The 16,374-nt window shown below is 38.7% G+C and overlaps 1 protein-coding gene across 1 annotated transcript in view; it reads right to left on the bottom strand.

The window, feature by feature from the left end:
• Positions 1 to 1,149: 1,149 nt before the first annotated feature.
• Positions 1,150 to 16,374, bottom strand: part of LOC101602870 (guanine nucleotide-binding protein G(q) subunit alpha) — a 286,062-nt gene continuing 270,837 nt past the window's right edge. The window contains exons 6-7 of the mRNA XM_045146283.1: positions 10,699 to 10,852; positions 1,150 to 5,393 (exon numbers count right to left, since the gene is read on the bottom strand). Of these exons, the coding sequence (XP_045002218.1) occupies positions 5,203 to 5,393; positions 10,699 to 10,852 (345 nt within the window). The 3' untranslated portion in view covers positions 1,150 to 5,202. The remainder of the gene's footprint in view (positions 5,394 to 10,698; positions 10,853 to 16,374) is intronic.

The following is a 16,374-nucleotide window of genomic DNA, read 5'->3' on the forward strand; positions in this document are numbered from 1 at the left end:
GTCTGTGTGTTTTAGACATCATTAAATCTGCCTACTTTGGAAAAACTCAAAGGTGTATTCCAATAATCCTTAGAGGAAAAAGCATTCAGAAATGGGCTCAGGTAACTTCAGGAGAAGCAAAACTCAAGAATGAATACTGTAGTACAAAATTATGGCCAAAAATACTGTATTTTTAACCAGCAAGATCAATGGGGCATTATTATACAACATTAGGTGGTTTTTGCAAAACTAGTTCCCATCCCCGAACAATAGACAAAACATGCATTTGAATGACAATTAAGAACAGTAAATATGATTCTTTTAAATACTGCAAGTTAAAAATGTTTTCTGACAAAACTCCCTACATACACAGATCTAGTTAGGGTTTCCAACATGATAGGTGCAGAGTCCAGCAAGTTGCATTTAGAGTCCTTAAGGAAAAGAAATCCACCAGAAATGTTTTTCAACCAAAGTAACCTAGACAATGTCACACAGTAATTTCCATCTTTCTTTCTTAAACCTAGAAATATTTTATTTTAGAATACCTTCCTCCCTGTTTTGTTTTCCCTATCTACTGAAAGCTTCTACAAAAGCCAAAATTTACCCAATGGCTAATCACTGGGTTCAAATCATATGGGGAGATGGCAGCTCCATAGTAGATAAGGAAGGTATGGAGGAAATTAATATCTGAGCACCCACTGTGTGCCAAGTGTGTACGCACACTCTTTCTGAACATATGACTTGAGAGACAAGAATGAGATTGAAGGGCAGTGGTAGTTGGGAAGACAGCAAGAAATAGTGTTACTATGAAAAAACAAATGATGAGTTTAGATTCTTAGTAGTACTAAACAGCAGGCGTCTGGCTCCAACGATCTCTAGCTAATCACATACAACTAAACTGTTTATTTCTAATTAAATGGAACCAAAATGGGGTCCCAAAGACACAGGTACCAGGACAGATCCAGTAATACTACATATGTAGGAGGTGTGTAGAGATAGATAAGCACACATTACTAGTTTCATTTTTGTATGTGTTTCTCACTGAAGATATTTCTTTAGACGAAAACATGAATGTATATACCAAGCACACCTATTTGTATCAACTGAGATGCTATTAATTAACAATTAAGTGGTTGAAACCCTTATTTAATTTTAAGAAGAGCAGCAATGTCCATTACAATATTTGGGTACACTTTATTTTTACATGGGTTAACATTCTGCTATATTTCATTTCATTCATTCTTTTGAGAAACTGAAAACAAAGGGAGATCAAGGGTCATCAAAGGTCATCTGAGGGAATTTCCAACCAAGATCCAAGTCTTGCAGAACCTCATTATGCAGCCCTTTCTTCCCATTATTATTATTTTTTTTTGCAAATAATCAAGTCATTTTGACCCAGATCCAGCATAAATAGCTTTTCAACAATCCCTAACTTAAGACAACTAAAATTTACAATCATGTGGCAGTATAAATTTTTAAATTACAGTTCGTACACTTCGACAATCAAGATAGTCTGAAGTACAAAAAGTAAATTGCCCTTTAGCTGAATCACCTTTTTTAAAATATTAGGCCTGCTAATCTACCCCCCCCCAAAAAAAAAAAAAAAGTTCTAGGTGTTCTTCAAATACCTTTTATAGATGTCATCTGCTGGTAAACAACACATGCAGGTCCCTAAGAAGAATTTTTTCCCAGTCTATTCCTGGTATTCAACAGAGCTCTTTATATGGAAATGTTAAGGAAAAAGCCCAACTACTTCTAGGGGACTACAGGCTTGAAATGGGTATTATTTCCCTTTGTTTCAGATATGAGGCACAAACTTCTGAATGTAAGCTCTGTAAGGCATAGTATAAACCTCCAATTTACAAACAGGAATTCTCTGTGTGTTGGAACTGCCGCATCACACAAAAAAGGAAGAAATGATCTGTAAACTGGTACACTGCGATGTGCTACCCGACTCATGAGATGGCTGCTTGCCGTGGTATGCTGAAGAAATGTTTTTGTGTTTTGTTTTTGAATAAAACATGCCCAAGTCACCATAAAACTCACCACAAGCCTCCATTACCTCGAGCATCAACAACAGGAGCCTAGTGGCACACGCTTAGAATGCTTGCAATCACGATAGGAGAAAGCATGAGTAAACGTTGTTTTTGTACAAAACTGAAAAGAATCCCTTCCCACCCCTCACCCTTCAATAAAAGCCCAAACAAAGAAACAACAATTTCTTTTTTTTTTTTCTTTTTCTTTTTCTTTTTTTTTTTTTTAGTTTCAATGACTAGTGTGGATACATTTAGGTGTTTGGTATCACTGCACCTAGGGTGATCAATTTTTTCCTTCCTCAAAAGAAGGGATCCTGTCATGCACCCCAGGATGTGCTGTGAAGCCACAAACTTCAATTCTGCATAGCAAATTCCATCCCAATTTCATAAAGACAAATATAATAATCTTTCCCTGTTTAGCTCAACTTCTGTGAGCTCTGAGATCAGGATTAATCGACTACATCTACTATAGCTCTATTAAATAGAATATCTTGATTCCTTAAAACTGTTAACACTTATAATCTTGTGATGAGGTTTTCTCTATACACACTGTAGGCCATCAAATGTTGTTTACTTTATTTTGTTTGTTTGTTTTTGTTTTCTGATTTTTTGCTGCACCAAATTTAAGATCGCCCTTTCAGGCAAGCAGTGGTCTCTAGCTGATAAAACATCCTTAGTGGATCACAATAGCTTCTAAAACTGCCTTTCTAATAAAGGCCATCAGAGAGGTAATACTAAACTGCATTTGCCAAATAAGAATATGAATTGTATAAAAGCTCATATTCCAACCTTAGGTCAAATGGCAAAAGTTCTACAAAGTTGGTTTCCATGTTTGTATAAAAGCTCCAACTGATTTTTTGTATTTTGCTATGAAATTACCTTTGGGTCTTTATAATTAGTATACCTCTACTCAGGAATGTGCAAATGATTTTATACAGCACGATGCTAGTACCGCTCTGTATGATAGTAAGGTTTTTTTCTTTTCTAAATGGAAAAAAAATCCCTAGTCAGAAATAAACTGACAAATTTACATTCTCCTCTCTTAAAAAAGTAAATAAAATAACATTATTCAAAATGTGAATTAGCTATAAGACATACAATACAATTACATAGATACATATCAATACAGCACATTCAATCTGCCAAAAAATTAATGATTACAAAGCCAGTATGGATGATGCAGTATCAAGAGATGTATGTACAGTGATTAGAGCATTCATAATTGCACTATACCTACAGGCAGTCTGTTAATTAAATTACAGGTGCTTTCTAGAGCAAGGAATAAAAAGTTATCTGTGTTGTTTGAGGCCAGGAGAGTAAAGAATGAGAACATTTCATGACTTTTCAGTAACTTTGGTACTCATCTAATTAATAAGCTGTTAGTTCTCTCCTTCCTCTTTGTTATTCCAAAAAGTGATTTAAATCGAAGTTTAGACCAGTGCCACATATTATTGAGATTAGCATTATGGTCTAATTCTAACTTCCCAGCAGCCCTAGAAAAATCCATTTATTTTCTTAAATCACATTACAACTTGGGCTGTTTGACAGAAGCTCACTGATTCATGTATGGTACTTTTTGCATTTGTTAAAAAATTGCACATACAAAATTCCAAACATCTCTTATAAGTACGTCTGGCTAAATAAATACATGTCTGACGGGACACTGAAAGGTTACTTTAGAGTTAGGCCCACAAATCTTCCTTGAATTCAACTTAGTCAGTTACCAGTTGAAGAAGATTCCAAGGTGGTAAGCTAGTATTCACAACCCTTTTACCCTTCCCCCAAATTACAAGTTTCAGTAGAACACTATCAACCACTGTTCTTGGCAGACTTACTTGAAATTGAACACGAAGAGTAAGTAAAACTGGCTTCAATAAGGAGACATAGCAGATTTCATGACAGACCACACAGGATACTTTTCTATACTGCGAATTGGACACTCACCATGGAACACTGACACTAAATAATATGACCTCAGGGGCAAAGAGAAGAATGGACCACGAGAATCAAATTTATAGTTACCACTTGTTTGGCAATTTGTTTCAGATTATTTCAGCCAGCCATCTTAGGCTCCACAGTTCTACTTCTTTTTTTTTTTTTCATTGTAAGATGCTGGCTTATTTTTTAAGTTCATGCATTTTGTCTTTTAATAAAAAAGCCAGCTTTGGCAACACATACTCACCATAAAAATTATTTTAAAATTATGGCCTAAACACAATGGAAAAAGGGGAGAAAAGTTGACAAAGAAGAAAAAAGGAAGGAAGGAAGGCAGACCGACCTATGGAAGGTTCTGGGTAGCAGCCATTGAGGAATGTAGTGTCTGTTGGCATAGTATTTGGCATCTGCGATTTAGAGAGTGAAAAAATAAAAAAGAAGAAAAAGAAGCAAGCAAGGAAGGACAATGGCACATAAGTTTCAAAAGCAAGGACTCCCCCAGTATGTCTATGCTCATGCCCTCTGACTTCCATGCATTTCTATGAGCAATCCAACTATAACTGAAAGACAAACCCCTCAAGAAATGATGCTTAACCTTTCTATGGGTGCCCAGTGACTTAGTCCAAAGTGAGACAAGACTACACATACATACATATATATGCACATATGCATATATATATATATTTTAAAAGAGACACTAGGTGTGTATCCCAAGCAAAACATTTAAAATCATAGTAGTAATACATATAATCCCTCAGCAAAAACTACAAACTGTTAAATTAAGCTGATGAAAGATGGCTTAAATTGAATGACACTATCCTATCATTCGAGAGAAAAACTTGATCAAGAATGGAACTAGGATAAAGGCCATTGTAATCTGGGGAAAAATAATGAGGGAAGCATATATTAAGAAGAAATCAGCTTTGTTTTGCTCAATAGAAAAGGAGAGAGAAAAAAAGCTTTTTTGTCTTTGTGAGTGCATGACTGAGAATTTAAAATACACTGAATCACAAGATTTTGCCTTTAAAAAAAAAGATAGAGAGGAAATGTGCTGGGACTGTACTTCAGCATCCTGTTTTCCTCTGAACAGTTTAAATAAAATCATAATATTTACTACAACTCTGTGGACACACTCACAGAGTCCAGACAGCAATAAATTAGTATTATGCAAATTGTTTCCACAGAAATACAGTCCCTCCTGTATATCATCATCCCACCAGGGAAGGGAAGGGCAGGTTTCTGGGAGGCACGATTAGACCAGATTGTACTCCTTCAGGTTCAACTGGAGGATGGTGTCCTTGACGGCAGCAAAGACAAAGCGGATGTTCTCGGTGTCTGTAGCGCATGTGAAATGGGAGTAGATAATTTTGTCACTGTCTGGGTTCAGGTCCACGAACATCTTCAGGATGAATTCTCGAGCTGCCTGGGCATCTCTCTGGGGTCCTGTTGGCCAAGAAATGAGAACAATTTATTACCTTATCTGTTAATGTATTCATTCAGTTATTACATATTGTGTCATTGTTCATGAAGACAAATCTGCGCTGCAGATCTGGATCTGTTATAATCAGGTTCCTAAGATGATTGTAATATCTCCTGTCTTCCGCTTTACCAACTTGTGTTTGTATGTCCATCTATTCATCTATTCACCCACCTACCCACCCACTCCCACCCCCATCCACAAATGTGGATCATTGCAGACAGACAGATGACCCCAAAGCCCAGCGAAGTTTCTTTCTTCTTTCTGGTTCTTGGGTTGATAGGGAGCTGCTGCAAGCTATCAGGAGGAGGAATAGATTAATATGTTTCAGCTCCATATTAAGCAGGCACAAAGACATAGCTCTTGTCAACCTGTGTGCTAAAAATTTGACATTGTGGGTCATTTTACATCCTTTGAATTGCAATCTTACTCAGAATGTAACACCTGCTCTTGAAGTTCAAGTCCATCTAACAATGCTCCTCTGCAGTGGTACTTCTATAGACTCTTGGTGATTCTGAGAACACTACATTTACACAGTATAAATTCACTATGTATTGATTCTTTGCACATTGTATTTTCTTATATTTGAGTTCTCTTATGTCCCAAACACTGCTGTTGACACTTTTAGGGCTGTGTTGTATTTATCTGAATAAACTGAAAACTTGTATGTAATACTGCAGTGGCTTCTTAGATATGGCAGAGGCAGCAAAAGAAAAGAGGGGGGGGGAATGAAGAGATGCTCAGTGGTTACTATGCAAGCACGAGGACCTAAGCAGGCCTGGGAGACCACTCAAGATGAGTTCCCAGGACCCACATCAACAGCTGCACATGACCATGCATGCTTATAACACCAGTCCTGTGGGGAGCAGAAACCCAAGAATCGCCCAAGTTTAAAACAAGCCCCCAATAAGAATAAGTAGAACAACAATGGAGCAGGACAAAGATAAAGTGGACACCACTGAACTAAACCTTCTATTACCAAAGATATCATCAAAAACTAAAAAGACAACAATCAGAATAAGGTATTTGTAATTCATTTATGTGTCAAGGACTTAGCATCTAGAATACACAAAGAAGCTTCTACAGCTCAGCAGAAACATGAACAGCCAGGTTCAAGATGAACCAACAACTGAACAGACATTTCTCCCAAAGAAGATATACAGATAAGAAGCACAGAAGACACTGTCACTTAGCCAGGGACATGTCAATGAGAGTGACATAGATACACCCCTCCCCATCTTCAGTTGGAAGGAGAAAATAACTACTGGAAGAAGTGAAGCTGTCCCCTTTGTCTACCTTTGGTAGGCATGTAAATGAATGTGCCAGCTACTTTAGAAAATAGATTGCTAGTTCTCCTAAAGGAAAGAGAAACTTCTCATGACTCAACAATTGCCTTAGGCAATCTAGCCACAAAGTAATTCAGATTAGGAGCTCTCTTCTTTTTGGAAAAATCTTTGTCTGTGTACTTAATACATATGCATGCTGCATGTGTGGAGAGGAAAGGATGACATCAAGTGTCAATCTTCACCTTTCACCCTGTTTAATGGGGAGACCCTTGTATGCCAGATGGGCTAGCTCATGAACTTCCATGGAATTCTGTATCCACCTCCCATCTCCCTGTGGGCATACTAGGATTACAGGTATTTGCTACTACATCAAGCTTTTATGTTGGTGTTGGGGACCCAAATTTTTGCTCTCACATTTATACAAGTGTTTGATCCACTGACCAGCACTGAGAGCAGGGGTCTTCAAAAACAGATGTAATAGTAGCCTTAGCCACCATAGCCAATAGGTAGAAACAACCCAAGTTCATGAATGGGTAAGGCAAAGGCGGTATATCCATCCATACAATGAAATATTTCTCAGCACAAAAAGAAATGAAGTTGTAATAGGTGATATAAGATGTATAAACCTTGTCAAACATTGTTCTAAACAGTGTACATGACTACTTATAAGATTTAAGGCAGAGGGCTGGACAGATGGCTTAGTGGTTAAGGCGTTTGTCTGCAAAGCCAAAGGATCCCAGTTCGACTCTCCAGGATGCATGTAAGCCAGATGCACAAAGTGGCCCATGCATTTGGAGTTCATCTGCAGTGTTGGAGGCCCTGGCGTGCCCATTCTCTCTCTGTCTGTCTCTTTCTCTCTCATAAATAAATAAATACACTGAAAAAGGTTTAAGGCAGAGGGTAGAATAAAGGTTATTGTGTGCTAAGGAAGAAGGAAATGTAATATTATGGTTTAGATGGAACAGTAAAAATATTTTGAAATTATTGATGATGGTTGCATAAATGTAATTAATGTCACAGTTATATACTTAGCATTGAAATTTTAATGTTATATACGTTATTTTACCATAATTAAAAAAATCAATAGTGTAATATACCCAAAACTATTAATTTATATACTTTGAGTAAAGTACATCATGAATCATCCTAATTAATTAATTTAGCACTTGCTTAATACATTATGATGAATATTTTCATTTGTGGCTTATTACAGTTTATTCATAACAATATCAAAACACCAACATGTTTCAAGTGTACAGCACTCATGTTTATCACTGTTCTCTCTAGTCTTGCAAATTAGTCCTATACTTGCTATGGGTAAAACCCTCCAGAAGCCACATTATTTACTGGTTAAAAGAATCCTTAGAGAGTTCTATTGAGGGCCTGACCACCATTTCTAACAAAATGCATGCTGAGTTTCACACAGTTAACTTGAAATTTTTCAAAGTAGCTCTATTGTAATTGGGACCTCATACCTATGAGCTTATACTCAACATTGCTAGTAGAGAAAAGAGCTATTAAAGCACAGAGAGTTTTCTTATTTGTACAGTTAACAAAAGTAATGTTTGAGTTTTTGAATTAGATGCTTAGAACTGAACTTTTGGGTAATTCTAAGGATGCTGTCATGTTAAATGGAAGTACTGCAATTAAAAAACAGTGTTGGGGGCTGGAGAGATGGCTTAGCAGTTAAGTGCTTGCCTGTGAAGCCTAAGGACCCCGGTTCGAGGCTCAGTTCCCCAGGTCCCACGTTAGCCAGATGCACAAGGGGGTGCACGCGTCTGGAGTTCGTTTGCAGAGGCTGGAAGCCCTGGTGCGCCCATTCTCTCTCTCCCTCTATCTGTCTTTCTCTCTGTGTCTGTCGCTCTCAAATAAATAAATAAATAAATAAAATATAAAGTATAAAAAAACAGTGTTGGGGCAAGAGAGATGGCTCAGTGGTTAAGTGTTTGCCTGAAAAGCCTAATGATCCAGGTTTGATTGCCCAGTACCCACATAAAGCCAGGTACACAAAGTGGCACATGCATCTAGAGTTTGTTTGCTGCAGTTAGAGGCCCTGGTGTGCACACACTCCCTGTATCTCTCTGCTTGCACATAAATAAAAATCTCTTTTTTTCTTTTCTTTTAAAGCAGGGCACTGAGGATATGACTATGTGGTTAAAGGCTCTTGCTTTCAAAGCTTGCAGGTGCTGGTTCAAATGCCCAGTACCCATATAAAACCAGGTGAACAAAATGGCACATGCATCTGGAGTTTGTTTGCAATGGTATGAAGCTCTGGTGTGCCCAATCATTCTCATTCTCTCTCTCTCAAATAAATAAATTAAAAAATAAATTCCTATATAAAATTTAATTGTCTGTCTGTATCAGTGTACCGTGGTAAACTTACTAGTTTCACAAAAGTAATAAAAATATTTAAAACCAGAGACTAATGCATTGCTAAGGCAGTCATTTTCTTAAAATCATGCTCGTATTTTTCTGTTTGGGAATGGGTGGTGGTTTGATTCAGGTGTTCCTTATAAACTTAGGTGTTTTTTGACTGCTAGGTTCCCAGCTGATGAAGATTTGGGAATTAATGCCTCCTGGAGGCAGTGTTGTTGTGGGTGGGTTTATAGGTATTAAAGCCAGCTCCTCCTTTCTAGTGTTTGGCACACTCTCCTGTTCCTATTATCCACCTGATGTTGGCCAGGGGTGATGTCTAGCCTCTTCTCATGCCACCATTTTCCCTGCCGTCATGGAGCTTCCCCCTCTAGCCTGTAAGCCAAAATACCACCCCCCCCCCCGCCCAAGCTGCTCTTGGTTGGGTGATTTCTAGCAGCAATGACAACTTGACTGCAACAGAAGGAAAGGACTACACGTTTATTTTTCGATTTATCCTAAAGCATATCAGAGCTAGAGTCAGGATCATTGATGTGCACTTGAAGGGTACTATGTTTTTAAGCATAAATTATGTTATTTGAGTACACAAAAACTACAATGAAATCATTAAGCCATAATAGCAGGAACAGAATTTCACAGTCTCTATGAACAATTCTGCAACTCAAGTTCTAGTGGAAATGGTAATTTCCCTTCCTGAAGAGAAATACAGGAATGGCATTTATAATGATTAAGACCTTGTAAGTGCAGAACTTTGGAACTTGTGGAACTATGAAAATATGACTGTAGTGGACCTAGATTTTTTTCAGTCCTAGCTCATCTTATATGGGCTTTCAGTCTCCTGAAGTGACTGCTACATTTCTTTGAGAACAACACACATAGTACCTTTTTTCTTTCATTGTGGCCATATTTCCTATGAACATTTTCTACACACTTTAGGAGGCTAAGAGGTCAAAATCCTTCAAATTTCAAAACATAGGTGCCTATGGGAAGAAAAATGTTAGCAGTACTGGAGACTCTGGAAAATGTTTAGTGATTGTGCGGTTCCCATCCCCCGCTTACAGTAGTCAGTTTAGCCCAGCATCTCACCAGGCTAGTCAACAGCTGGACTTTTCTTGGAAAAGATCCCTAAAAGTAAATGTTTCCTGAACATTGGCCATGTGCCAATCATTATGCTAATGTTAATGTCACACTTGTTATATATTACAGTCGAAAAAGCATAATCTCATAAACTTGGTTCAACTCCCCACCATCAAGTGACTAATCGTCGTAATTCTATAAACAGGAAGTGCCTGAACTAGAATTTGAATTTCAGAAAGAGTTCCTAACCAGAGAATAGCAGATGTGGGTAACAAAATGGGAGAAAAGAAAAAACGAATAATGGCTGACAAATTACTGCATTATTTTTCTCTCATTTGTTATTTCAAAACATGAGACGTTGTTCTGTTCATAACATTTAACATTAGATAATACAATGTTTTCTGTAATTGTGAGACATGACACAACAATGTATCCTCCAGCAATTCTCACATGCAGGTTTGGTGGCCATGAAATCAAACTGTGTTGGCTGCACAATCCTCTCTTAGTGACGAGGCTTCCAGGAGTACCTACTTACCATCATATTCTGGGAAGTAGTCAACTAGGTGGGAATACATAATTTTCTCCTCTAGAAGATCTTTCTTGTTTAAGAACAGGATGACTGAGGAGTTCTGGAACCAGGGATAGGTAATAATTGTTCTAAAGAGGGCTTTGCTTTCCTCCATCCGGTTCTGGGGAAAAAGAAAAGCAGAAAAACAAGGAGTAAATTACTTGAGTCCTTAATCTGTGAAATGGTTTATTTCTTGAGCCCAACCCATCTTCTGTGTGTGTCTAACTTTTAAAGCTTTGAGTTGGGCATGTTAAGATTTATATGCAAATGATTCATGGCTCACACTAGCCAGCAAAAGTGAATAGTAATAGTAATAAAAATACTTGCTGAAATAACTGTTTTTTTTTTTTTTTTGGTTTGTTGAGGTAGGGTCTCTAGCTCAGGCTGATCTGGAATTCACTATATAGTGTCAGGGTGGCCTCGAACTCACAGCAATCCTCCTACCTCTGCCTTCTGAGTGCAGGGATTAAAGGTGTGCACCACCATGCCCAGAAAACTTCTTGGGTTTGAATTGAATACTCAGCCTAGACACTGAGGTGGTATCTGACACACTATCATAAATTTCCATCACAAATTATTTGTTCATGACCAAGATATGAATTAATCACTAAAATCACACTTCATTTGTTTTCTAAAGTATATATTTACTTGAATATTCACAATTATCTGTTTTTTAAATATTCAAAACAAAGTTACTTATTTACTTGCCCTAGGTGTATAAGTATTTCCAGAATTATTACTATTAGAATTTCACAGAAACACGTTCTTATTCTCATTCATTCCCTCCTTCTCCCTCTCTTCCTTATTCCTTTATAAGCAGGCACTTGGGATCAGATCACAAGTTGATGTTCTTGGTGTATACTTGTTAAGCTTTAACACATACACAAAGAAGGTTGTGAGGATTGGAACTGCTACAAGGTAGTTCCTTGTTCTCCACATGCTGACAAATTGGAGCATGAATAGATGAAGCAAAATGAAGCTAGAGAGTGGGAAGATGGCCCTGAACCTGGGATTTAGGGTTATGCCTGCACAAGGTTCCTGGATAAGGCTGATGCTGCCTGCTTTCAGCCAAGTGCAGAAAGCTTACTGAGCCTTACCAACAAAGAGGAAGGAAGAAGCACCAGTCAGCAGTTCACTTCAAAATGAGAAGCACAACATGCTTACCAACTGTCTGTGTCCTGTAGGCAACTCTGACCACGATAATGGTGTCATTCCTTTCCTTTTCTTCAAGAGTTAATATTCTAACTTTATGGAAACTTACAATAATTTCTATAGCCCATTCTATTCAGAAGAAATGAGCATGCTGTCTCAAATCCCCAGCTAAATCCTAAATGCACTGAGATTTTCACAATGCCTCACAGATAGTGGAACATACAGAGCATGAGGCATAATCTATTCTTCTTGGAAAGCCCTAAGCCTATAATAGTGTGTCTAGGAGACCTGTGGCACTTGCTTTTTAGTAATTTTCTAGGGAGGGAGGTTTCAAGGAGGAAAACAAAAGAGCAATGTGAAACACTGATGTGAGTAATGATTAAAAAATAGTTTTGTTTCAATCTGGAGACAAGGCAGCCGAGGGGATACTAATCACACAACTATTTTTCTGAGGGAATTAATAGTTATAAAATGTACAAGAGACTCAAAGAAGACACCAGTACAAGTTTCACTATCCAAAGTAAAGGACTCTGTTAACAGGATGACCTGGCTTATACCTAGGCCCAAGGAGGACTCTGATTGCCTGTCACTTGACCCACCACTTCTGAATCCAATTATGCATCTAAGAAAGCTCAAATAAGGACAGAAATCTTTGCTAGTCTATGTCCCCATTCTGAACAAAGACCACGAGCATGGTGACCATGGGCACCTAGTCTCTGTGAAGTCACCCCCTTGCTCTCTGCCTGCAGTTGCCAGTAGGATGGTATGACTCAGGACTGGCCTCCCTTGTGTGGTCATTAGAGAAAACTCTGATCAAGCTGTAGTGAGTCTCTTATAACTCAAGTCTCAAGAGCTTTCCTATTCGAAAGTATTACTTTTAAATGCAATCTGCTACTAACATATGATTGGCTAATGCTGCCCACAGGCCAAAGCCCCAGTTCCAGCAGGGCATTCACATGATGGCACATCCTAATCTGTGTAACTGTCCAATTTGACGCCTCTACAAATACTCTCTTCTGCAGATAAAAGAGTCTCATGTCACCACTAGCACATCATTGGTCTGACTTGAGGCCCACAATTCTGCTCCAGCCCCTAATCCTTCAAGGTCCAGGTCAACAACTCCCCTAGGCCGCCCTTCTCTAGGGGCTTCTCCTCTACCCTCCCAGAGCACTAAACACAGGCAGGCGTGTCAATACAGAACACCATATCCATAAAGGAGCACAAAGAAGAAATGGTGTGACTGGGGTCAGGGAATGAGTGAAAGCATTGTTTTGAGTTGATTCTGGACAGATGTATGAGACCTGACAAAGAGGACAGAAGAGCAAAAGCAAAGGAAAATGTCAAGCCATGACACTGAAAGGATCTGGGAAATTCTAAATGAAATCATTCATTAGGGTTATAGAATTTAGAACTTGTGAATTGAGTAAGAAAAAATTTCTATCCTGGGTTTAAGAAACATTTTTTCCTTACTTGCACTATATGGTGGGGGCAGGGATGGTACAATGCTGAGTTCCATGAGGCATAGCTGAGCCAGTCCTCTGAGGCTCCCAAGAGCCTTCCATGACTGTAGTCTCCACAGCAGTGAAGCAGGAGTCCATCAAGGGATCATTCAAGGACAGCACAAGGATGCAGTGATTATCTTTCTTTCTGGCTTGTGTGAAAATATCCCTTTGCTCTAGGAACAGGTCTGAGCCAGTTGACAGGGTCCTGTGCCTCAACTGTAAGCTAGCTTTCAAAGGCTATATTCTTACCTAAATAGTTACCCAAGAGCCCAAAAGGACAATATTTTATATCTATCACTTCACAGCTCTGCTGTTCAAAGGCTTATTCCTCTTTGACAACTTGGTACTTCCCTCTGTCAAAAGTCAATATGAAACCAGAGATTTGAACATCAGTTTCAATAGCTTTTATAACTTTATTATTCTGCTACTTTTAACATCCACAATGAGCTGTTGATCAGCAGACCTACAAGGTTTCCCAAAAGAAGACAGATTTCTGTCAGGGTACTTGATGACCCACCAAAGGTAAATGTCAAGTCCCTACTACTGAAGACACCATATGCTGTTGGTACAGAACATGAAGTGACCTGGCTGGAATCTAGAAGAGAGTCAATCCCCAGAGAGTTAGATCGTCTAGCGCCAGAAGGTGCTACATGAGTAACTGGGGGAAAATGACCAACATCTGCCTAAGCAATTCATGGTCTAAGCTACTCAACAGCAAACAACCTGACGTGATATTCACACAAGTGCAATAGTGGCACAAAACCATGGTGGGTAACCAACTGCTATTGATTTGGCTAATGAATCCACTCAGTACAATAGAATCCATAGCTGGATCTGTAAAACAAGTCAAAACCATATCCATTATTGAGCTCCCACCAATCATGGGCTACAAAGGAGCCTACACCTATTAAATTCTCTCTAAAATAATAATGGTTATCCCATTTATCTGGTGCTGACTTCACGCTCCACTGGCGAACTTGCTTCTCTTTTTCGAATGGATGCAGAACCTGAGGAGAGAATCAGCCCATCACATCTCACCAGGGACCCAGCTGAAATCATAGAGTAATTGGGGAAATAAGCAAGAGTGCTGCTTTCTTGGTGAACCTGGTAACAGCACAAGGGTGAAGGAGATAAACACACAGAACACTCAATTCCTAACAAACCAGATATCCAGAGACATAGAGACTCCCAAAACCTCATCACTGAAGTAGACCTAAAATGAACCCAACATGGTTCAGGGAAATTCATGGAAAAGGGGATGGAAAGATTGTTAGAGCTACATGTTGGGACATTATGCACAGAGACATTGCCTCCTCTCCATAAATGATGCCTAACACCACAATGCCAAGACCCACATTCCCCAATGAGGAGGGTCCCTTTGGAGGGGGGGAGGACAGGAAGGATGCTAATGATGGTACCGACATGGCTGTATACACACTGTACATACATAATAAAAAAAAAGAAGGCTAGGTTGGGTATGGTGGCAGACACCTTTAATTCCAGCACTCCAGAGACTGAGGTAGGAGGACCACCTTGAGTTTGAAGCCAGCTTGGGTTACAGAGTGAGTTCCAGATCATTCTGGGCTAGAGTGAGACTCTGCCTCAGGAAAAAAAAAAAAAAGAAAAAAAATTGAAAGAAAAAAAATGAAAGGAAGGCCAGGGCTGTACAGGATAGACACAAAATGCATACATGATTGTCTATAAAATAAAGGGGAAAAGCACAGTTTATGATCCTTCACAATACTTTTTTAACCCTGATCTTCAAAGTCACAGGACAGAACAACATCTGCCAGCTACACGTTTCATAGTAGCTCGCAGGGCTTCTTGCAGAGACATACATGACAGAAAATTTCCACACAAGCTACCAAGTTAATCAGCATCATTTCTGCTTAGGAAATTGACTAACATAAAAAGAAAAAGAAGGAAGAAAAGAAAATCAGAATCAAAGTCTGCTTTTGAAACTACACATGATGACATCTAATTGTTATCATGTTTCACTATTTCTTCTCAAACATGTTCATTCACAAAAGAAGACCTCTTACATTATTTTCTTGAAAATCATTATTTTAAAAGAACAGGGTGAGTTTATTTCCTTTCATTTAATTACTTTATGTAATGACCTGTGACAATATAAAATTTGTAGTAATATCATTACCATTTAAAGCTTATCAAACATTGAATAATTTACAAACTTAAATCCCTAACAAGGGAAAGGAGCACATTCCCTCAATTATTTATTTATTTCATTTATGTGTAAATACTGAGCAGATGAGTGCAACCACCCAAATGATAGTCTGAAGCCTTATGAAAGTCATCTGCAAGTCTGGTCTTTTGCATGTATCTTTCCTCCCTTGATGGTTTAGGATAATGCTGTGCTTGGCTTTGCATATCCAGGCGCATCACATTATTGAATGTCCTCTCTGATGTCAACACTGTGTGATTCAAAAATATTCTGTGCCAAACTCCTGGTGGGGAGGGACAAGCAGAGAAATACTGTTAAAGTCCAGGAGTTCTTCACAACCTGCAGTCTGAAAATGTGCTACAGATGATCTGGAAAGGAGAAGATGCTGATATGGCAGTGGGGTCCAGTGATAAAGGGACAAACTGTGAGCTGGAGACATCAGCTTGAAACATGTCTGTGTTGCAAATATTCTGTGTGACCTTGGGAAAGGGGCTGAACCTCTCAGAGCCTCTGTCTCCACATATCACCCAGGGTTTGTAAACAGAGGATAAGATAAGCACCTACTGTGATCTGATCATATGTGTAGCCACCATACTGGTGTCAAAAACACTTTGACAGAATCCCCTGGTAAGGCCTTCTGCTTATTTCAAACATCTGGTCCAACAGGAATACTAGTGAAATCTTTCCATTCTGTGGCCCTGCAAATTTATTAATCTAGCCACGATTCCAAATCCACACAGGCTCTATTAAGAAACAAGAAAATCATGCCAGCCTCTCTGAACTGCTCACGGAGAGAAAGAATGTATC

This window comes from Jaculus jaculus, chromosome 1, assembly GCF_020740685.1.
Source record: "Jaculus jaculus isolate mJacJac1 chromosome 1, mJacJac1.mat.Y.cur, whole genome shotgun sequence".
Lineage (NCBI taxonomy): Eukaryota > Metazoa > Chordata > Mammalia > Rodentia > Dipodidae > Jaculus > Jaculus jaculus.